The sequence below is a fragment of the Pyrus communis genome, chromosome 13 (assembly GCF_963583255.1).
Source record: "Pyrus communis chromosome 13, drPyrComm1.1, whole genome shotgun sequence".
Taxonomy (NCBI): Eukaryota; Viridiplantae; Streptophyta; class Magnoliopsida; order Rosales; family Rosaceae; genus Pyrus; species Pyrus communis.
In genome coordinates this window covers 2,038,600-2,058,068 of record NC_084815.1, presented here as the reverse complement: position 1 = coordinate 2,058,068, position 19,469 = coordinate 2,038,600, and the positions used below count along the sequence as shown (strand labels likewise).

The 19,469-nt window shown below is 36.0% G+C and overlaps 1 protein-coding gene across 2 annotated transcripts; it reads right to left on the bottom strand.

The window, feature by feature from the left end:
- Positions 1–2,186: 2,186 nt before the first annotated feature.
- Positions 2,187–6,167, bottom strand: LOC137713022 (heat shock 70 kDa protein 4-like). 2 transcript variants are annotated; one of them, XR_011065268.1, is made up of 4 exons: positions 5,855–6,167; positions 2,571–3,903; positions 2,366–2,435; positions 2,187–2,287 (listed from the first exon to the last, which is right to left on the bottom strand). XR_011065268.1 is itself a non-coding variant. In XM_068452249.1 (3 exons), exons 1-3 carry the CDS (start codon positions 6,057–6,059, stop codon positions 2,432–2,434), a joined length of 1,542 nt encoding a protein of 513 aa, XP_068308350.1. In that variant the 5' UTR covers positions 6,060–6,167; the 3' UTR covers positions 2,187–2,431. The 2 variants fall into 2 exon arrangements, 1 of the variants encoding a protein (XP_068308350.1); XM_068452249.1 differs by having other exon boundaries at positions 2,187–2,435.
- Positions 6,168–19,469: the final 13,302 nt, after the last annotated feature.

Sequence of the window (19,469 nt, the reverse complement as noted above, 5' to 3'; positions counted from 1 at the left end):
GATAGGTGACTTCCCATTAAGAGTATCCTGTAATACCCCACTTGTTATTTCCAAGTATAGGAATCATTAAAAGCAAAGTTTATCCTAAATACGCTGCAGATAACACTGTTTCATCATAGAACATGGGTTGGAGCTCTGCAGTTTCATCAAAGTTTATCCTAATTGCTATATTAAATCACATATAAAATCAAGAAATAATTGATGCAATTAAATATCAAAGTAATGCATGTACATGAGTAACCAATGTTAAATAAACATGATATAATGGATTCGAAAAAACCTAGAAAATAAGGTCGAAGCAAGTGTTGGACACTTTGTCCTTAAGATAAGTTTACGTCCCACTACGGTGCTCATGGTTGATCGGCGCATGTCGCCAAAGATACAACGACCACGTCCTTGTAATAGTAGCACTCAAAGTCACAAGGCTTCATGAACCACAATTGTGTTGAAAACTCTCTCATATGAACTTAACGAGACTTTCTAATATTTAATGGGAAAAATTATTTTGTGATTATAAGGGGCTGCCCTATTTATAGAATGCGAGATACCTCTTTAGAAAGCATGTAACTATTCATGAAAAGTCAAAAGTTGCAACTCTTCATTTGAGTAGACACATCTTTCTACCAAAAAACTCTACTTCTAATTTCTATTCAATTAATAAATTTAATATAATAATATTATTATTAAATTTTCCAACAACCGTTACCTTGGCTACTTCCTTTTTGCTTGATTATGTGTAATGGTACACCAAGGCTTGAGGGCTAGCAAAAATGCACTTTATTAATGACATTGAAGATGGTAACTGCTTAGAGAGCAAGGGACCGGCCGAATGTGGGAATGCCATTCTATCCATTGCATAATTATCTGAATATTCGCCACAAGGACTGAAGAGAGTTGAGGTTCCACCATAAATCAATTGGTGATATGGTGAATAGTCCAATCCCTTATAAACCCATGCAAGATACATCATCTCATCAATATGGAATCCATTCTCAACACGTCCTCACACATTTGGTGAATTTTCAAGCCTAACACGTGAACAACATAACGAGGTGATGTGGAGCACGTGTGGCCGTTTGTCTTTACACGTGGGATAACCTGCTCTGATACCATGAAGAAAGTTGATGTTCCACCATAAAACCAATTGGCGATATAGGGAGTAGCCTAATCTCTTAGACCATCTCTAACCGAAGGGTCCAGAAGGCCGAAAATAGTCCAAAAACCGTCTACAATTGAGGGCTAAGCCAAAGGGCTCATGGGCCCCACTGGACAAAAATTGGCCAAAGTGCCAACCGGCTGGCCCAATCCAACCAGCCAGCCATTCCTAAGGGCCTGGATGGATTTTCATTATTCTTGTCGGATATAACCAACATCATTGTATTTATTCCTATCGGTTATATCTGACAGGAATGGTAGGCCATTTTTTTTTTTTTTTAAATTCTATTTTTTTTCCTATAACTTCCTAAGCCAATATACAACATTAAATTAAATTAAGTAACATGAAACAACATTAAACAATATGAAACAACATTAAATTTAAATAATAAATTACGTTTGGCCCTATGGCCATTTAGCCCTCAGTTGGAGACGGTTTTTTGTGACAGGGCTAAAACGAGCATTGTGGCCCTTTGACCCTTGGTCGGAAATGGAGGAAAATATGGTCTTTAACTGTTCATTATAATATTAATATCTTAGAGGCCCAGATGGCTAGAACGAGCCCTTTGGCCCTCATTCGGTTGGAGATGGCCTTATAAACCCATGCAAGGTTCATTCTCTCATCAATGTGAGATTCATTCTCAACAAAGGACATCTTAAACTAATGCTCTCTTTGAAGTTTAAGCTCGTAACTAAGAATTTATAATACTTTTAAATTACGTTTATTATTATCTAATGCTTCATATAAATGACCTAATGTAGAAAAATAAGTCGGTCAATAAAATTATATTCAATTAATAGTTTTAAGAACTACTCCCCATATTACAAATTGGTTTTACGGTGGAACTGCAACTTTTTTCATATAGTTCGTTTATTCTCTGTTGGTTATGCGTACTCTTATTTTCAAATCCTAATTCATATCCATATGCTTTTAATGCATGCCACATTAGTTTCTCTTCAGTTTTTAGGTTTTCATCTACTCGGAGCAGATGTTATCGATCTTCTGTTTGTGTACAATAAAGAAAATCATCTCAAAATGCCTGTTGTATGTCATCTCAATATGATAGAGCACAGAAACATATAGTAATCAAGCAAGGTACAACAAACAAGAATAAAGCCACACAACAAACAAGAATAAACCCACACAAATATTTTCTAGGATAAAAAACCGCATGACAGAACGATGCACGCACGGCCGAACGGCCAGCAAAAGGGATAGTGCCCAACCATTGCCTCCCTCCTCAAAACAACACAATCTGTTGGCGAACACTTGAGCTCACCTGGCACGAGTAAAACAGTTGATGAAAGAATTTTAGTAAAACCATGTTATAATCCCCAAAAATGTTATTTTGCATTACATATATCGTTTTATATATCATTTACTTACACCACCCTGTTAATCCCCAAGAGTTTACCTGTCACTGTGGATTGTGATCGCTTTTTTTTGGCCGGTGGACAAGATCTCAGCGGAAACAGTCAGGACACCATTTGCATCAATAGAAAAACAAACATCTGCTTTAACAGCTCCCTTACAAGCTGGAGGAATGTCATGGATGGTAAATCCACCCAAATAATTATTATCTTTGGTGAATTCACTCTCACCCTCAAACACTCGGAAGCAGATAGCAGTTTGGTTGTCATAAAGAGTTGTAAAAATTTTGTTATTCTTAATGGGAATTTTGGTGTTTCTTGGAATCACAACACTCATGTAACTTTCATAACCCGATTCAATTCCAAGTGACATAGGGATGACATCCGACAGTGAGAAGTCTCGAAGCTTCCCAGCTATATTTCCACTCAAGACTGCAGCTTGAACAGCGGCTCCATAAGCCACAGCCTCGTCCGGATTCATGCTCTTGCAAAGCTCCTTTCCCTTGAAAATCTCCTGTAATATCTCTTGCACCTTGGGAATTCTAGAAGATCCACCAACAAGGACGACGTCATCAACATTGGTTATATCCATTTTGGCATCTTCCAAACACTTTTTCACAGGCTCCATGCACTTGTTGAAGATATCCATGTTCATTTCTTCAAATAGGTCACGGGTAAAGTTTGTGTGAAAATCTTCACCCTTATACCAAGAATCGATTTCAATATCAGTGTCAAAGGAAAACGAAAGTGCCTTCTTTGCCTTCTCACAGGCAGTTTTGGCCTTCCGAAGAGCTTTGGCGTCTCCACAAATGTCCACGTTTTGCTTTCTCTTGAATTCCTCGACACAGTAATTCACCATTCTGTTATCTAAGTCTTCACCTCCAAGGTGAGTGTCTCCAGCAGTGGACTTCACGTCAAAGGCGCCATGACCGATGGTAAGCAGTGACACGTCTAAAGTACCGCCGCCCCAATCAAATATAATCACATTTCTCTTATTAAGCCTACCGGCTTTCTTGTCAATGCCATAAGCGATGGCTGCAGCAGTTGGTTCATTGAGAATGCGCAACACCTTTAAGCCGGCCAATTTACCAGCCTCTATTGTAGCCTGACGCTGCGAATCGTTGAAGTAAGAGGGGACGGTGATAACTGCATTTTTTTCACTTATCTTTGAGCAGAGGTAGGACTCGGCAATCTCCCGCATCTTTGCTAGAACCATGGATGAGATATCTTCAGCAGAAAATTTTTTCTCTTCACCCCTGTGGGTAACCGCAATCATTGGCTTGGCAGCAGGACCTTCTATAACCCTGAATGGCCAAAGCTTCCTATCTTTTTGAACAGAGTCGTCGCTGAACTTCCTACCAATGAGCCGCTTTGCATCTGTCAAGAGTTAATTTTAAATTAATTATTTCTTAAAGTGATTTATTTTTTTAACTTACTTTTCCCCACCTATGTAATAACGGGGAAAAGCATCCTTGTGGTCATTTTCCTGGAAATTATAGGAATGCCGTAATCGTGAACACTCATCGTATATCATAAGGTCAAAAATTATTTTAAAATTTAAAATTTAAAATTAAGTATAAATAGTAGCTAACGAAAATTAACCGTATGATGTATGATGAACAGTCACGATAACGGAATTCTTTGGATTCTCAAAAAAAAGATCCGACGAGGATCCTTTTCCTTATAACGGGACTGTTAGATCCTCGTCCAAAAATTCTAGTTATTTTTTAAATTGAGTTCAATTGTAACGTATTTATATCTTAAGAAGACTACAAAATTTTCTAAGCGAAACATATTTGAAATAGAATTGAATACAACTAATTCTGAAGAGATAGATTACAATTTACAATCAAAAGATATCAATAACATAGGTAGCTAAAAGCCATTTATCTATAATATAGTAGATTATCGAGAAAAAAACTCTACGATAAAGGTAATTAAATAAGTAAAAAGACTGATGCAACATGGTTTTTGAAGGGCGAATTCTTATGATTTACGATATATAATTTTCTGAAATTTTCAATTTTATCACAAACTTAATAAAAAGATAATAATCATTAATTGTACCTATTTTAGAAAGTGAATTATTCCAAATAATAGTTCACAAAAATTGAGTTGGCGAGTATTTAGGATATATAAATAGTTATTGTTGTGCATTGAAAAAAAAAATTTTTCTGTTGTGCTGTAAGAATAAAACAGTAAAGTATTTGATAACTATAATTATAAAAGTGATTGTAATTAAAAAAAAAAATAGTATTATAATATTAGATAAATATTTATGTAAAATAACTATAATTATATAAAATAACAAAAAAAAAAAAAAAAACACAAAACTTATGGGCTTTTCTTCCAATCTTTTTCTTTGTGCCAGAAAGTTCTTGATTATATCCTTTTTTTTTTTTTTTTTCTTCTTGGTTTCTCTTTCCTTCTAGCTTTTTCATTCTTCATTTTTTCTATTTCTTTCTGACAAAATATTTATGGTTTTTCTTCCATTTTTCGTCAATGACCCCTCCAGCGATCTGGCTTTTCTTTCTATTTCTTTCTATTTTTCGTCAAAAGCTTTTCTTTCTATTTCTTTCTGACAAAATGTTTATGGCTTTTTCTTTATGCCTTTTTTCCTTGCTTCTTTGTCACTCCCGTTTTCATTTCCCGCGATCTGGAACCTTTGCCTCACTCCCATTTCTATTTTCGGCATCTCGATTTTCAGGGCCTTGCATGGTTTGGGAGGTGGGGTGGTGGATGGTTGGGTGGGATCCGGGTTATCATCTAGCAGGGAGTGGGTTGGGATCCGTGGTCGGCGAGGTGGCGATGGGTGTATTTGGTGGGGATTGGGAGAGAGATGGGGTGGCGAATCTGGGTAACACGGCGTTGGAGAGCAATCGCTCAGACTGGAGAAACGGGGGTCGAGTCAAGAACTGGGAAGAAGGAGAAAGAGAGGGTAAGGAAAAATTTATTCGATGAAACTGTTCATCCGTGTATTGTGATAAAGGTTGGTTTTCTAAAGCTGGGCTTTCCTGCTTTGGCTTTTCAGTATTTTTTTTCATCTAAAAACTGTGAAAAAAAAGATTGATTTTGAAGGTTTATTTTTTCTTAAATTTAAGCAGTACCAAACTGGTACTCAGCAGGATACCAATAAAAATTGAACTAAATGTATAGGAACTAAATATTGCCAAGTCGGGTACTTGAGCAGGATATCAATAAAGATTGAGACCAATAAAGTTTTCAACTTCCTAAAAGCTAACTAATAGAAAACGCAGGCAGCATAGTAGTATATGTACAGAAAGAAATTAACAAGGAAACGGTAAAGAAATGGTCATTTTAAACCTACCAAAGATTGAGTTGGCGGGGAATCTCCCGACTTGGTTAAAAGCTTCATCACCTACCAACCTCTTACTTTCAGTGAATGTAACATATGATCGAGTCGTCCTGTTACCGTGGTCGTTCGCTATGATTTCTGCATGATCGTCCTGCCACACTGCTACACAAGAATATGTTGTCCCCAGATCAATCCCGATGGCATGGCCTTCTGCCATTTCTCAGCTCCGGAGCTTGAAGAATACTTTTTTATTTTTTATTTTTTGAAGGATCAGAGAGGTTCAAGAAGAATGTAAAATGATAAACATGATTGCAGGAAATAGATGTGGAAGAAGATTTATATGGGAAGAAATGAAAAGTCCAAGTCAATGCATACTTACGCACTAAGGTACTGTTTGGTACGCAGACGAGACAGAACATAACGGAACAGAGATTCCATGTTATGTTTGGTACGTGCAGGATGGAACGGGACGGTTGTTCAATTATGTGTTTGGTAAACGCAGAACGGAATAGAACCAAAAGATTAAATGACTAACATTCCCATAACTTTCTCATATTCTCTCTGTTGTTTGGTACAATGTTTATACATGGGACGGGACGTGACAATTTTTTTTTTTTTTTTCAATTTTTTTTTTTTAACTTTTTCATATTTGAAGTTTGAACATATATATGCTTATCTATGATATATTTTTAAAGCTAGCACATGACTGAAGATATGTATGCCATGAATTCCATCTTGGTGACCTCAAGGTTATCGATAATTTTTTGAAGGTTACTAAGAATGTTGACCGTGTCGCAGCTGATATGGGCGGAATACGCTTCATTCAGTCCAATCATTCTGTCATCTTTGATAACAATACCATGATTAGCTTCAACATGGTTGAAGTTTATCGGATCAATTATGTGAAATGGCAACATTCATCAGTGTAAAAATTATGAGTCTCTATTTTCCGGAAGTAGGCTTCCGTACATGTTTACATACATTGGTAAATCACATAAAACTGCAAATGCATTCCTATCCATTCGCAGCTCCCATAAACAATTAGTATCACTCAATCGTGTAATACGATTTATCTCCTTTCTCCTAACATGAAGTCTAACAAATGTCCTCTGCTCTAAACTTGCTCCTTCCCTTTGTCTCCTCTATTGTTGTCTATACCTCAACAATTGTGCATTCATAGTAAAGATTTGTGCCATTATAATCCCAATGTTCAAAAGAACAAAGAAGTGATTCTCATATTCATCTATGTCTTCACATGCAAAAAAAAGGACACATGAATGAGTGAAGCATCAAAACACGCAGGATTCAATTTCAAGGTATGATTAAATGGTAAAACAAAGTGGAGCATTAGTTTTTTGAATAATTATTCATCAGTTCAAAACTACATCAAAAACAACAATCCAAAATATTGTAAGATACATGTATATTGCACAATATATTATCCGCACTTCTTCTCATATATAATCTCTGTAAAATTCAATTTGAAAGGTAATAACCATGTATTTGTTCGTAAGAGTCAGACGTTTAACATATATGCATACCAAAGTCAGCAATGAAACAGAATACTATAAAAATGAAAAGAACATATATTTAAAACAATTCACCTATGAAAAAGTTGAGAAATATGCACGAACCTCCAAAATAAGAAAGCACATGTATCTGAAAAGCCTTTTGGCGGAATTCCCCAACAATCTAACACACTTGGTACATTGAATCTCAAAAGAAAGAGAAAATATTCAGCAAGCGGACTAAGTTTTAAATACACAAATCAAATACAAAATTGTATCCACACAATTGCAACATCCGTAATTCTTCTATGCAAAACCATACAACACATAGATATGACATTCTATATCCTAAAGAGAATAATGGCACATTTTGTATCCACACAATTGCAACACGTTGTCGCTCTGTAATGCTTCCCTCGTAGCAAAGCCGTTACAAACTTACATGATGTCTCACATGGTTACAGCCAATGGCTACTTTTGCAAAAGAAAAGCACCAAGTAATCAGCCACAGAGCATTTCACATTAATCCTTCGAAAAAGTTAAAAAATCAACAAAGATGTAGTACTTGGGCAATAACAAACGTTCGATAAAAATATTATGAAAGGAAGAAATATGCACATGATGAAACCCTCATAAACGACATGTGAATACATAACTACCAAGTACCAAGCTTGATTGGGTACAACCTAGAAGAGCCAATTATATACACATTATAGAAACACACAATTGCAAAGGAAATTAAAGGTTTATTCGCTCCAGAAAGCAGAAATAAGAGCTCACATAACTAAAAGGTTAATTAGGAGATAAGGAATTCAATGTGAATGATGAATCCAGAAATAGTGGCCTATGTAAAAAGAAAATTTTAAGTCACATTACATCTCATTCGTATGAAAAAATAAATACCTAACTGCTTATCTAAGCGTATCACAGATTCACATTAGCAAAGAAAATAATCCATTAATTATCAAAGCGGAACCTTCTGTACGTTTATGTAACAAATAAAACATAAAATCTCTGCACATACTAGAGCATAAGGGCATGAAGGATAGCTTGACTATGACCTTTAAATCTTCTTGGTAAGGGTCAACTGAATTCTGAAATCAATAATTTCTTTCTATACCATATACCACAAAACTAATTAGCCCCAGAAATTGGCACCACTTAGAACTAGAGATTAGAGAAACCAAGTGCTGGTGATTATTAAAGAGACTCTTCTATATTTCAACAAGTTCAAAAGAATATTTCACTAGGGTTCCTTCTCATAGCTAGCAGTTACATGATGAAACACATGGTGAAGCATAAGGGGTTCTTTTACGAAAGAAAATGATCGAGTAATGAGCCGCTAACATGTCAAAATATGTACACTCGGATGCGGTTTTGTAAATATTAACACGTAAACAAGAAACAAAAACACATAACACAAATATCTGCTCACAATGTAACCACAAAAAATGGATGTTGAGTTTAAGTTTGTACTCTTAGGTCATTTACTCACGTTTACTTGGAAATATGGACTGTGGAGAGCCCTGTTGAAAAGTATAATTTTTTTTTTAATTATTATTATCAAGGAAAGGAGAAGGATTCGAAACTATTACAATAATTAAAAGGATGAGGAGTTTCGAACACAGGACGCATGATAGAAACTTAACACCTTATCCACTAGGATATTGGACGACTGAGATAAAATTGCATATATCTTAAACTTTTCTTTTTGGATGTCACGTTGGTTCACACTAGTCTATTAAAAAAAAAGAATTCCTCAGTGATAGACTCCTGCAACTCTTATTTTTTTATACTAAAACCCATCTAATTTTAAATATCTAAATAAAACCAAAAATTGAAATAGCCCACCATATATGTAAAATAAATGACTTCTTGTCACAAAATATTTACAATATATGCAACAAAGATGTTATTAATCACCCTAAACTTTGTTGAATAAAATTACAATACACAACTCTAATATAAGTGTTTTAGAGACAAAACAAATAAACAAATTACTTGTATTACACTAACAAATATTACAACAAACAAACTTACAAAGACACAATTTTAGAAGTTATGACACTCTCTCATTCTCTAGAGACAAACTCTAGAACGCTCACACTCCTCTCAAAGACCTTATATCTCACTCTCACACTTAGAGTGAGACTCATTCTTGGTTGCTTCTCACTTCTTGGTTATTTGCTTGCTTCTTGTTGCTTCAAATGAGGTGGATACCTTGTCCTTTTATAGGCATGGATAGAGCCTTGGAAAAGCATGGAAACACCATGCTAGAAATATCTAGCTAATTCTACTAACTTCCTTTGCAAGAATTAACTATACTAATCTTGCATGTTGGTTGAAATCTCACAATTCTTCTAGATTTTTACTAGCTCAAGTGTTAATAAATTTTCATGGGTTGGGCCTTTATTCTTTGGGCTGGTGTTGATCTTCAACACACCCCCTCAACACCAACTCATTATTTTTCTCCACGCTGAGTTGACGACAAAGCTTTTCAAACTTCTCGGTACTCAAACCTTTTGTCAACAAGTCAACAACTTGATCATCTGTCTTAATCAATCACATCTAATTTCTTCTTGTAGAACATTCTCTTTGATAAAATGGTAGTGTATCTCCACATGCTTGGTTCTTGTGTGAAAGATTGGATTTTTCGCCAAAGGAACATCTAATTGATTGTAGCAATATAATAGTACTGAATAATCCATTGGTTAATGTATATATAATTCATTAACTGTACCACACATGTTATCTCGTAAGCTGCCATTAATGTTGTCCTATACTCTGCTTTGACAAAGATACCGTTGGCTATTTTTTATTGCACCACGACACTACTCCAGAACCAATTTTGAAGACATACCAAGTGGTTGATCTCCTGCAAAATCGATGTCACAACAGCCAACCAGCTTATAGTCTTCACCTTTCTTGTAGAAGAGACCATAGTCAATTGTACTCTTTTTACATATCTCAATATTCGCCAACCACTTCTTGATGAGGCTTATTTGGATTTAGCATGTACCAACTTATCACAACAATACTGTATAAGAAATGTTAGGTCGAAGCAGAGTTAGGTAGATCAAACTGTCTACTAATTGTTGATACATTGTTGCGTCTTCTAAGTCTTTGCTTTCATGTGCACACATCTAAACATATATTGGGTTTTGCCAGTGTTAAGATTGGCTAGCATTCAAGCATCCCAAAATTTCAAACAAATCTTTTGCATAAATATCCCTTTTTGTGTGCGATCGACCTCTAACCCAAGGAAGTGCTTGAGTTGTCCTAATTCTTTCATTTGAAAGCGAACTGACAAATTTATATTTGTTCGATGAATTTTTGCCTTGTCATCATCAGTGATTTCATCCCTGTACACTAACACAACAACTAACTTCCGTCCATTAGTTTTGACAAGTAAACCGAAATCTGCATGCGCCACAGAGTAACCACTTGTGTTAAAATTTCTGCAATCTTACATACCATGCCTTTAGTGCTTGTTTTCAGACGTAGAGTGCTTTCCTTAGCTAGAGCACATATTCAGGATGAGTCTTGTTCTCGAATCTTCTTGGTTGATTCATGTTGATCTCCGCTCTAACTCTCCATGCAAGAAAGCATTTTTCACATCCATCTGGTACAAGTTCCAATCTTTGTTGGCTGCAAGCGTAAGTAATACTCATATAGTCGTAAACTTTGCCACTAGACTAAATGTTTCACCATAGTCTAGTCCCTACTGCTAAGAGAAGTCTCATACCACCAACTAATCCTTGTACCTCTCGACTGAACCATTAGGACGACACTATATCTTGTACACCCATTTGCAGGATATGGGTTTCACATCTCTTGGCTTTGGCACCAAAGCCTAAGTCTAATTTTGCTTAAGCACTGACTTATTCTCTCATAACTCTTATCCATTCAAAACTTTGTGATGCTTCTTCAAGCGTCTCAAATTCTTTTTCACTCCTTTAACTATGACAACGTTGGCATATTTAGGATTTGGTTTTCGTATTCTTGTTAACTCTCTTTAGTTATGATTGTGGGTTGATACTTCCACTTCACTAGGTCTAACCTTTCTTACTTATTGACACACACCAGTTTGCCAAAGATTTTAAGGTACTTCTTGCTCAACATCATCACCATTAGATGAATCGTCGTTCTCATCATAACTTGCTTGGATTTGAGCAATTTGCTCCCCCATCTTCTGCTGCAACTTATCTTTAATTTCTCTCTCGAGTTAGGAAATACCTCATTTTTTTAGGACACCAAGAAAATGGTTCATCAAACACCGCATCTTGTGATGTGTAACACCGTCTAGTCGTAGGATCACAACATTTCCATCATTTTCTCTGGCTGTCGTATCCCACAAAGATACATCTGACTGCTTTCTTACCAAACTTGCTGCATAAAATGACTTGGAGAAAATATGTAGAACATACAGCCGTATACTCAAAAGTAACGAATTGTAGGTTTTATATCCTACAATTTCTCAAAGGGCGAAACAAATTCTAACCTTGGTTGAGGAAGCCTATTGATCACATAAGATGCAATTTTCATGGGTTTAGCCCAAAACCTTCCTAGTAGATTATTCGCATGTAGCATATTTCGACAAATTTCTGCAAGATATGGTTCTTTCTTTCTACTACTCCATTTTGTGGTGGTGTGTTGGCACAAGTGAACTAATGACATATTGGACAATCTTGTAGGTACTGGGAAAACTCATTGGAGATATATTCTTCTCCATTATATGTACGTAGGCAATAGATCTTCTTTCCCACTTCTCCTTTGACTATCTCTCTAAACTCTTTAAACTTTGGAAATGTGTTAGATTTTTCTTTCATAAAGAAAACCCACATGTACCTGGAGAAGTCATCAATGAATGTCACCATGTACTGCATCCCGCTTATCAACGGTTGCTTGATGGGCCCGAACACATCAAAGTGGACTAACTCTAATGGTTCTTTTGCTTGAACTTTGACTCCTAGTATGGTCGTTGATGTGTTTTACCATATTGGAATCCTACACAAACCGTGTATATTCTCCCATCAAGCTGAGTTAGCCCCTTAAGCATTGACTTCTTCATCATCATTTCTAGCTTATGATAGCTAATGTGACCCAACCTCATGTGCCATTTGTTGTTTCATTCTTCCTTATCTTGTCTGCACAGTTTTTGTTGACATTACATAGACAAACTGCAGTCGTTGTCCTTCCATTGTTGGCATCCCTGAGACCTTAAGGTGTCGATACACCTTCACATCTCGTGAACCAAACAAGACATAATTTCCTAATGATGTTAACTGCACCACTAAGAGAAGATTTTTCTTCATAACTAGAACATGGTTGACATCTAAATTGTGGGTTTTGCAGAAGAAATTGGATTTTAAATTATACAGCAATGGAAGGGAAAATCCAACACTAAAAATACTAAACCATAATTTATGAAAGTAGTTGTACGTACCATTCTTGTACCCAATAGAATTCAAGCTTCCTCATGTGTACTTCAATGAATTGCCAATTTTCCAGGTCCCTCTAGAAGCGGAGCAGAGAGATTGAGAAACCTAATTTTGTTCATTTGGGGTTTTATTTTGCAAAAGGAACGAGGGAGTGGATTGTGGGTTGGGCTCTAAAATGGGGTCCTTGATTTAGAGCCCTATTTTGGCCCACTGATGATGGTTTTCTAGTGTTGGGCTCCAAAAAATGATGCCCCGGAGTGTAATTTGGTTCAGTAAGGTGATGATGAATTCATTCTATACAAGCTAATAAGCCTGGTAATTTTTACACAATTCGTTAATCTAACACGAAACAACGCGGAAATAACGGATTTTGGGTCTAACCTGTTAACGAGTCACGTTGTTATCGGGTAGCCCGTTAAGAACCAATTATCATTTCAGATGGTTATCAAGTCACCTGTTAACAATTCGATAAAGATACTATTTTTCATATCTAAACATTAGCCTAGGCAATTTCTTGCATGACCTGTTAACCTGACACGAAACGACATGTCCCATTAACCAATCGAGTTGTCATTGGGTCATCTGTTAAGAACCTGTTAAGATAACAAGTTGGACTTGACACGGCCCGTTAAGATAACGAGAATAACACAAACACAACAAACACGAGTCATTTGCCAAGCCTATAAGTTGCCGTCTCTAATTCTAGATGCTCAGGACCATGTTGCGGATTTTTATTTGTGATTGAAATAAAAACTTACAAAGTGCCTCCCTTAGAGAGTCCTAACTATTCATTCTCAAACGATAACTTGAGCTATGCAACCTTGGGAGAGTTACAAACTAAATACAACAAGCGTCAGCAACAAAATTTATTTCTCAGTAAACATGTTGAATCTCAAACACTGAAATCTCGAACATTGAATCTCGAATATCAAAACCTTAGTATAAAGATCTTACACTGTCAAAGCATCATCATCTTACTTCAATTAGCTTCTGTCTAACATCACATTGCTCAGGTAAATGACTTATGACCATTTGTTATAGGTTCTTGGCATTCTCGATTATATACCTTGCAAACACAATCCAATTAGACCCATCGAAAAGATCTACGGTAACCTCCTCAATGTGATGAATAAAATCCAGATTTTGTAACTTCCAGTATTCCATATCAAACCTAGATGCCTGCAAAAGAAAGATATCAACAAGCAACTCAATTGAAATTTTCCAAAAAAGAAAAAGAAAAAGAAAAAAGGATACCAAATAAAATATTGAAAAAGAAAAACATAGACTTAACTTACATCAGATTCAGGATCACTAAGCCTTGGTTGTTCACCTATATATAAAGTACACAAATTGGGCATTCCTCTTAAAAGAAAGACCACTGCAGGAACGAGCTCATCAGAAAAGCTCCGAATACTCATGTCCAAATCAAAAAGATTATCGAACTGAACAGGCGTGGATCCTTCCCTGAACAGAGCCTGCAATGTTATACGGTTAAAAGCTATATCATATTTCTCAGTTTACCTGCATTCTTTTAACCACAAACTTCAAACATAAAGGTTAATATTTATTCTAGTTAGCGAGATCATAATGATTAATGATCATCAAACAAAGTTTCGAATAACACTGATACGTAAGAAACATAAATTACCTACTTCTACTGTTCCCAAACGAGGAAAAAAAATAAAACTTTAGTCCTTCCAAATTGCAGATTATCTAGTTTTTGCAACAAATAAAAATTGAGTCCAGAGGATGGTTCCATTTACCTTAACGGTTGATTCATATATATAGACTAAGAACTTCAACCGTGCGTACACTACGAAGAACCACAAACATGTTTTCAAAGTCATCTACTTCAGGTTCCAGTGAAATGACAGATTTGAGACCAATAGGGTTCAAAAAAATCAAATCTCTCCAAAGATGAGCTTTCAATCGTGATGCTTCGTATCCCTAATTTCTCTAAGAGATAATTCCTTGACGCATTTGCAGGAACACGAGATCCATTTGAAAAACGACTCGTCTATAGCATCAATATTCCCAACTCCAATCAACTGGGATTAGAGGAAAAGGCAAACGAGGGTGTTTTAATATACATACCCATCAGCTGCACCACATTTAATGACCTCAACGATGCAGAAAGAAAGGTGCATGAGGGAAATGTTACCCGGTCCTCCCAATCATGTAAACTTACATCAAGAAAAAGCTCTTCAATATTACACCATTTTGAATCCACGCGACCACTCGAAAATTCTCATTCGCACAGAAGCACGGTGCTTCCTAAAAAGACTAAAGGACTGAGTTGACGGGGAAAGCTCAGCTCACATGTGGCTGTCTCTGCCGATGAAAATCCACAAAAATTCAATGACCGAGTTGACGGGAAAAGCTCTCTGCATCTTTTCGACACACAGCTGAAACGAGTGAGGTTTTTTATATTAATGAATGAAAGAGTGAGATGGGAAAATTCCTTTGGAAGATTACTGAACCTGTCCATCACACTCTCAGTACAAGCTCCTACACCTTCGCCTTCAAAACTTGCAGTACCCATTAACGTATGCTTGTGCTCCATAAAATCTACCTTGCAACTTTTGGATTTTGCAACAAAATTCGGGTTTTCAGTTCATACAACAATGCAATGAGAAATCGACACTAAAACTCCAATTAACTTGGGAACTTTACACATTGAACCAAACCGAAGAAAAGTAGTGGTGTATACACTTTACCGTCACAATTATTGCACCCAGAAGAATTGGATCTTACTCTAATTGTTGGGATCATAAGCGAGCAAAAATGGGTTCTGCAGACTCTTCAATTGGATGGATTTCTTTCCAGGTCCCTTCTAGAAAGCAGAGCAGAGTGAAGTGAGAAACCCTAATTTTGTTAATTTGGGGTTTTGCTGAACTAAAAACTGGTGGAGAATAGCAGAATGAGGGAATAGATATTGAATTGGGCTTTTGACCCACACCTCAAAGACAACGACCCAAGCCCATTTATTTTTGTTTTTGTTTTGGAGAGGAACTGGACGATATGCAAATGCCAACCAAAGTATTTTCTTTGGACCATTTACTAACTCGATGCTTTCTTTAGTATACATTTAAATTACACATTTGAACAAAAGTCATTGGATTATCTGACTTAACGGAATCTAACGGCTCTTGTTTAGATATGTAACTTAAATATGCATTTTTAATGTGCATTGGAGAAATTTCATTACTAAATGCACTACCTTATTTTAGTATGGATGTGCTACCTCTATTAATTTTTGTTAAAATTTTCGTCAAAGCACATCAAGTGTCGCACAGTTTGGCTATGCAAACAACTCAGAGATTACTTTTTAAAGGTTGTTAATAAACACATGGGAAGTTAAAGAAATGAAATGCTTCTCATACCCGTATTGTAGTTTACATTAAAAACTCAATGATCAAAATGATTTCAATTCATGTTCCCTGTAAGTCAACACGCCCTAACAAAGTAATTCAAAGCTATACACTGATAACTACACTATTAAATCTAACATTTCCTACAGCCCTAAGATTTTACAGTAAGTTTTTTGTCATATCAAGTCTAACATCTCCTCTGACCCCTTGAGTGCGCTTTTATAGTAAGTTTTTTGTCATATCAAATCTAACATCTCCTCCTACCCTAAGATTTTGATGGCTTTCATTTTTCCAATTTTAATAATATACTCCACCACCACCATGTCGCCACCGTCACCTTATCATGACTATCTCCTCCACTCTCACCATCATCATTGTCATCATCGCTGCACCACCATCATTTCCATGAGCATCATCACCACCTTATCAACATCGATACTGCAACCACCACACCACCTTGACTATTACCACCTTACTATAACCATCACCACCACCACCACCACCACTTGCCACAATCATCACCATTGTAGCCCAATCTCCTATGACCACATTATTGTAGTCATCACCACTACCATTACCGCCACCTTCACTACCAACACAACTTCCTACGACCAACTTATAACCGCCACCCCATAATGATCACACCGACACCACCTTTATTATGACCGCCTCTACCACCATAGTCACACAGCATACCGCGGCCACCCATACTCCTCCACCACATCAACATCATGTTGGCACCACCATTTCCACATTTAATATTATTATGGCCACCAAAAACACCATCTTTACTACCACCATATTGTTGAAAATCACAATGTGACACTTCCACCAGTATCATTATTGCCACCACCTTATATAATCACTTTGTCATGGTCATAACCACATATCTCTCTCTAGAACCTCCTTTCTCTAAATCTTAGATCACTTTTAAGCAGGTAATCCATATTCCTATCTTGAATCCAACTTTCCTTATGTTTACAGTTTAATGCCTCTGCTAGTTAATTTCATATTTTATTTCATTATCTGCCAATATACTGTTATAGTTTGATCTGTTAATATAATGTTCCCCCAAATAAATATCTTCATTTTTTTTCATGGTGGTGCTGATAAATATTTGTGTTGTTCATATCCTTCTAAATTAGGGCTTATAAAATTGTAATTAGAAATTGTTTTGTTTATCTTTTTGGTTATTAGGTGCTGGGTTGTTTTAGTTTTGCAGCTAACCCTTTTTGTTGTTTGGTCAAATTCACTTGGTTTGCTCCATTTGGGGTTTCGAAATTGCTTGTAATGGGTTCACGAATTTTCCCCATTTGAGCATGTATGTAAGCATTCGTTCCTATCTTTCTAAGTATAGCCTGTGAATATATTTCTTTTGTCTGAAATAGAATACAGTTTAGTAAGACAATTATAATTTTTTTTAGGGTAAAGTACAAAAAACTACCTCAACTATTAGTGTCACGACACCTTCATACCTCATATTTTAAAATTGACAATGTCATACCTCATCTTCCGAATTTGTGCCAATGTTATACATTCCGTTAGGGGAAGAAGATAAATTGGTTTTTTTTTTTTTTTTTCCTTCTTCTTTTTTTTGGGTTGCAGGAAGGGTGCTGTAAGGGGAAGAAGATGAAGATGGGGAAGAAGAGAGAGAAGGGGGGGCGTGGGGAAAGGGAACATGAGGGTTTTTTTTTATTTTTTTTATTTATTTATTTTTACTTTTCTTTATTATTTTAATATTTAAAAATTATTAAATGATTTTTTTTTAGTTTTTAATAATATTTTATTAATTTTTTAATAGAAAATGGGTCCTGGATCAAGCCACGTCAGCATTTAACTGAGAAATTTATGCCAAGCTAATGGAATGTATAAAATTGGCACAAATTCGTAAGATAAGGTGTGACATTGTCAATTTTAAAAGATGAGGAATGAAAGTGTCGTGACACCAATAATTGAGGTAGTTTTTTGTACTTTAATTAATTGATATTAAGATTTTCATATTCTCACCATTACGTTGGCTAATTTTATTCATGTTAGACTTGTTGGGGAAATTATAAAATGGAAGTATTCCAGTATTGCATGATTGTTAACTTTAGAAATGGGATAGGGAAATGGATCTAAGTAGCGTATGTTGAATTTCTCTTATGGAGGGTCAATTACGATTGGCTCAATCTCTTTACGGAGTATATAGGCAGTCTAGCTCAAAAGTTAGATGCAACTATATATAAGATTATATAAAATTAAATGGTGTATCATGCCTCCGAGTTCGGGATGTGATATTTTATGATTCGATCTTGATACATACTTTATTAGATTTATGAGTTATGATTTATGCCTTATGATTTATGATGACGATAACGATTTATGAATGTTGGATTCATTACTACTTATCTTGTGGTACACGTACACCTATACAGACTTAAAGTATTGTACAAGTCCACGGCCATAAGACACAACTTGCACATGTATGAGTATAACCAGCTTGTCCTCATTGTGGACATGTCCTTCTAGCTTGTCATTGCCTCGAGGTTACTCGGCAATGGCATGATTATATTTTCAGCTTCCACTAGCTAAAGCTAGTGGATGATTATATTTCCAACTTCCACTAGCTACGGCTAGTGGATGATTATATATCAACTTACACATGTATTGGGGTACTATAGTTATACTATCAACTTGTCATTACTTTGAGATTACTAGCTCAGTAATGACATGATTACACAATTACTTTCTCAGCTTGTCCTTGCCTCAAGATTACTCGGCAATGACATGATTATATTATCCAGCTTCCACTAGTTATTGTTAGTGGATGATATTGTATGCGGCCACCAGAAAGTATTAGTTTAGTATATATGTATCGATCAGTTCTAAGTGTAAACCGAAATCAGTAGCAGTTGATGTGAGCATCTTTAACGTCGAGGAATCCTTTCAGGCATTGACACATCCTTATTGAGTATGTTATCTGCTCAACATTATTTGTAAACGAGTATTAGACAATTGTGCTCTGAACTATTATTGTGTATATAATTGAGGACCGGAGACCCACTAAGTGTGGCCCTGCGGGGATGTGTTTGATATGAATGCGACTTTTTGCAGGTGTTTTAGTTTGGTCTTATCCCTATTTTAAAGAAAATTCTGCCAAATTTTCAGTAAATTTAATTAGTTGATAATTTTAGTTATACTTTCATGCATATCATGGCTTCATCACCTATCTGGGTGATGGTTAGCACACCTCAATTTTGCTACCTACTAAAATTCGAGTCGGGGTGTGTCATTATTAATAAAAGTGAGTAAATTACATTTTACC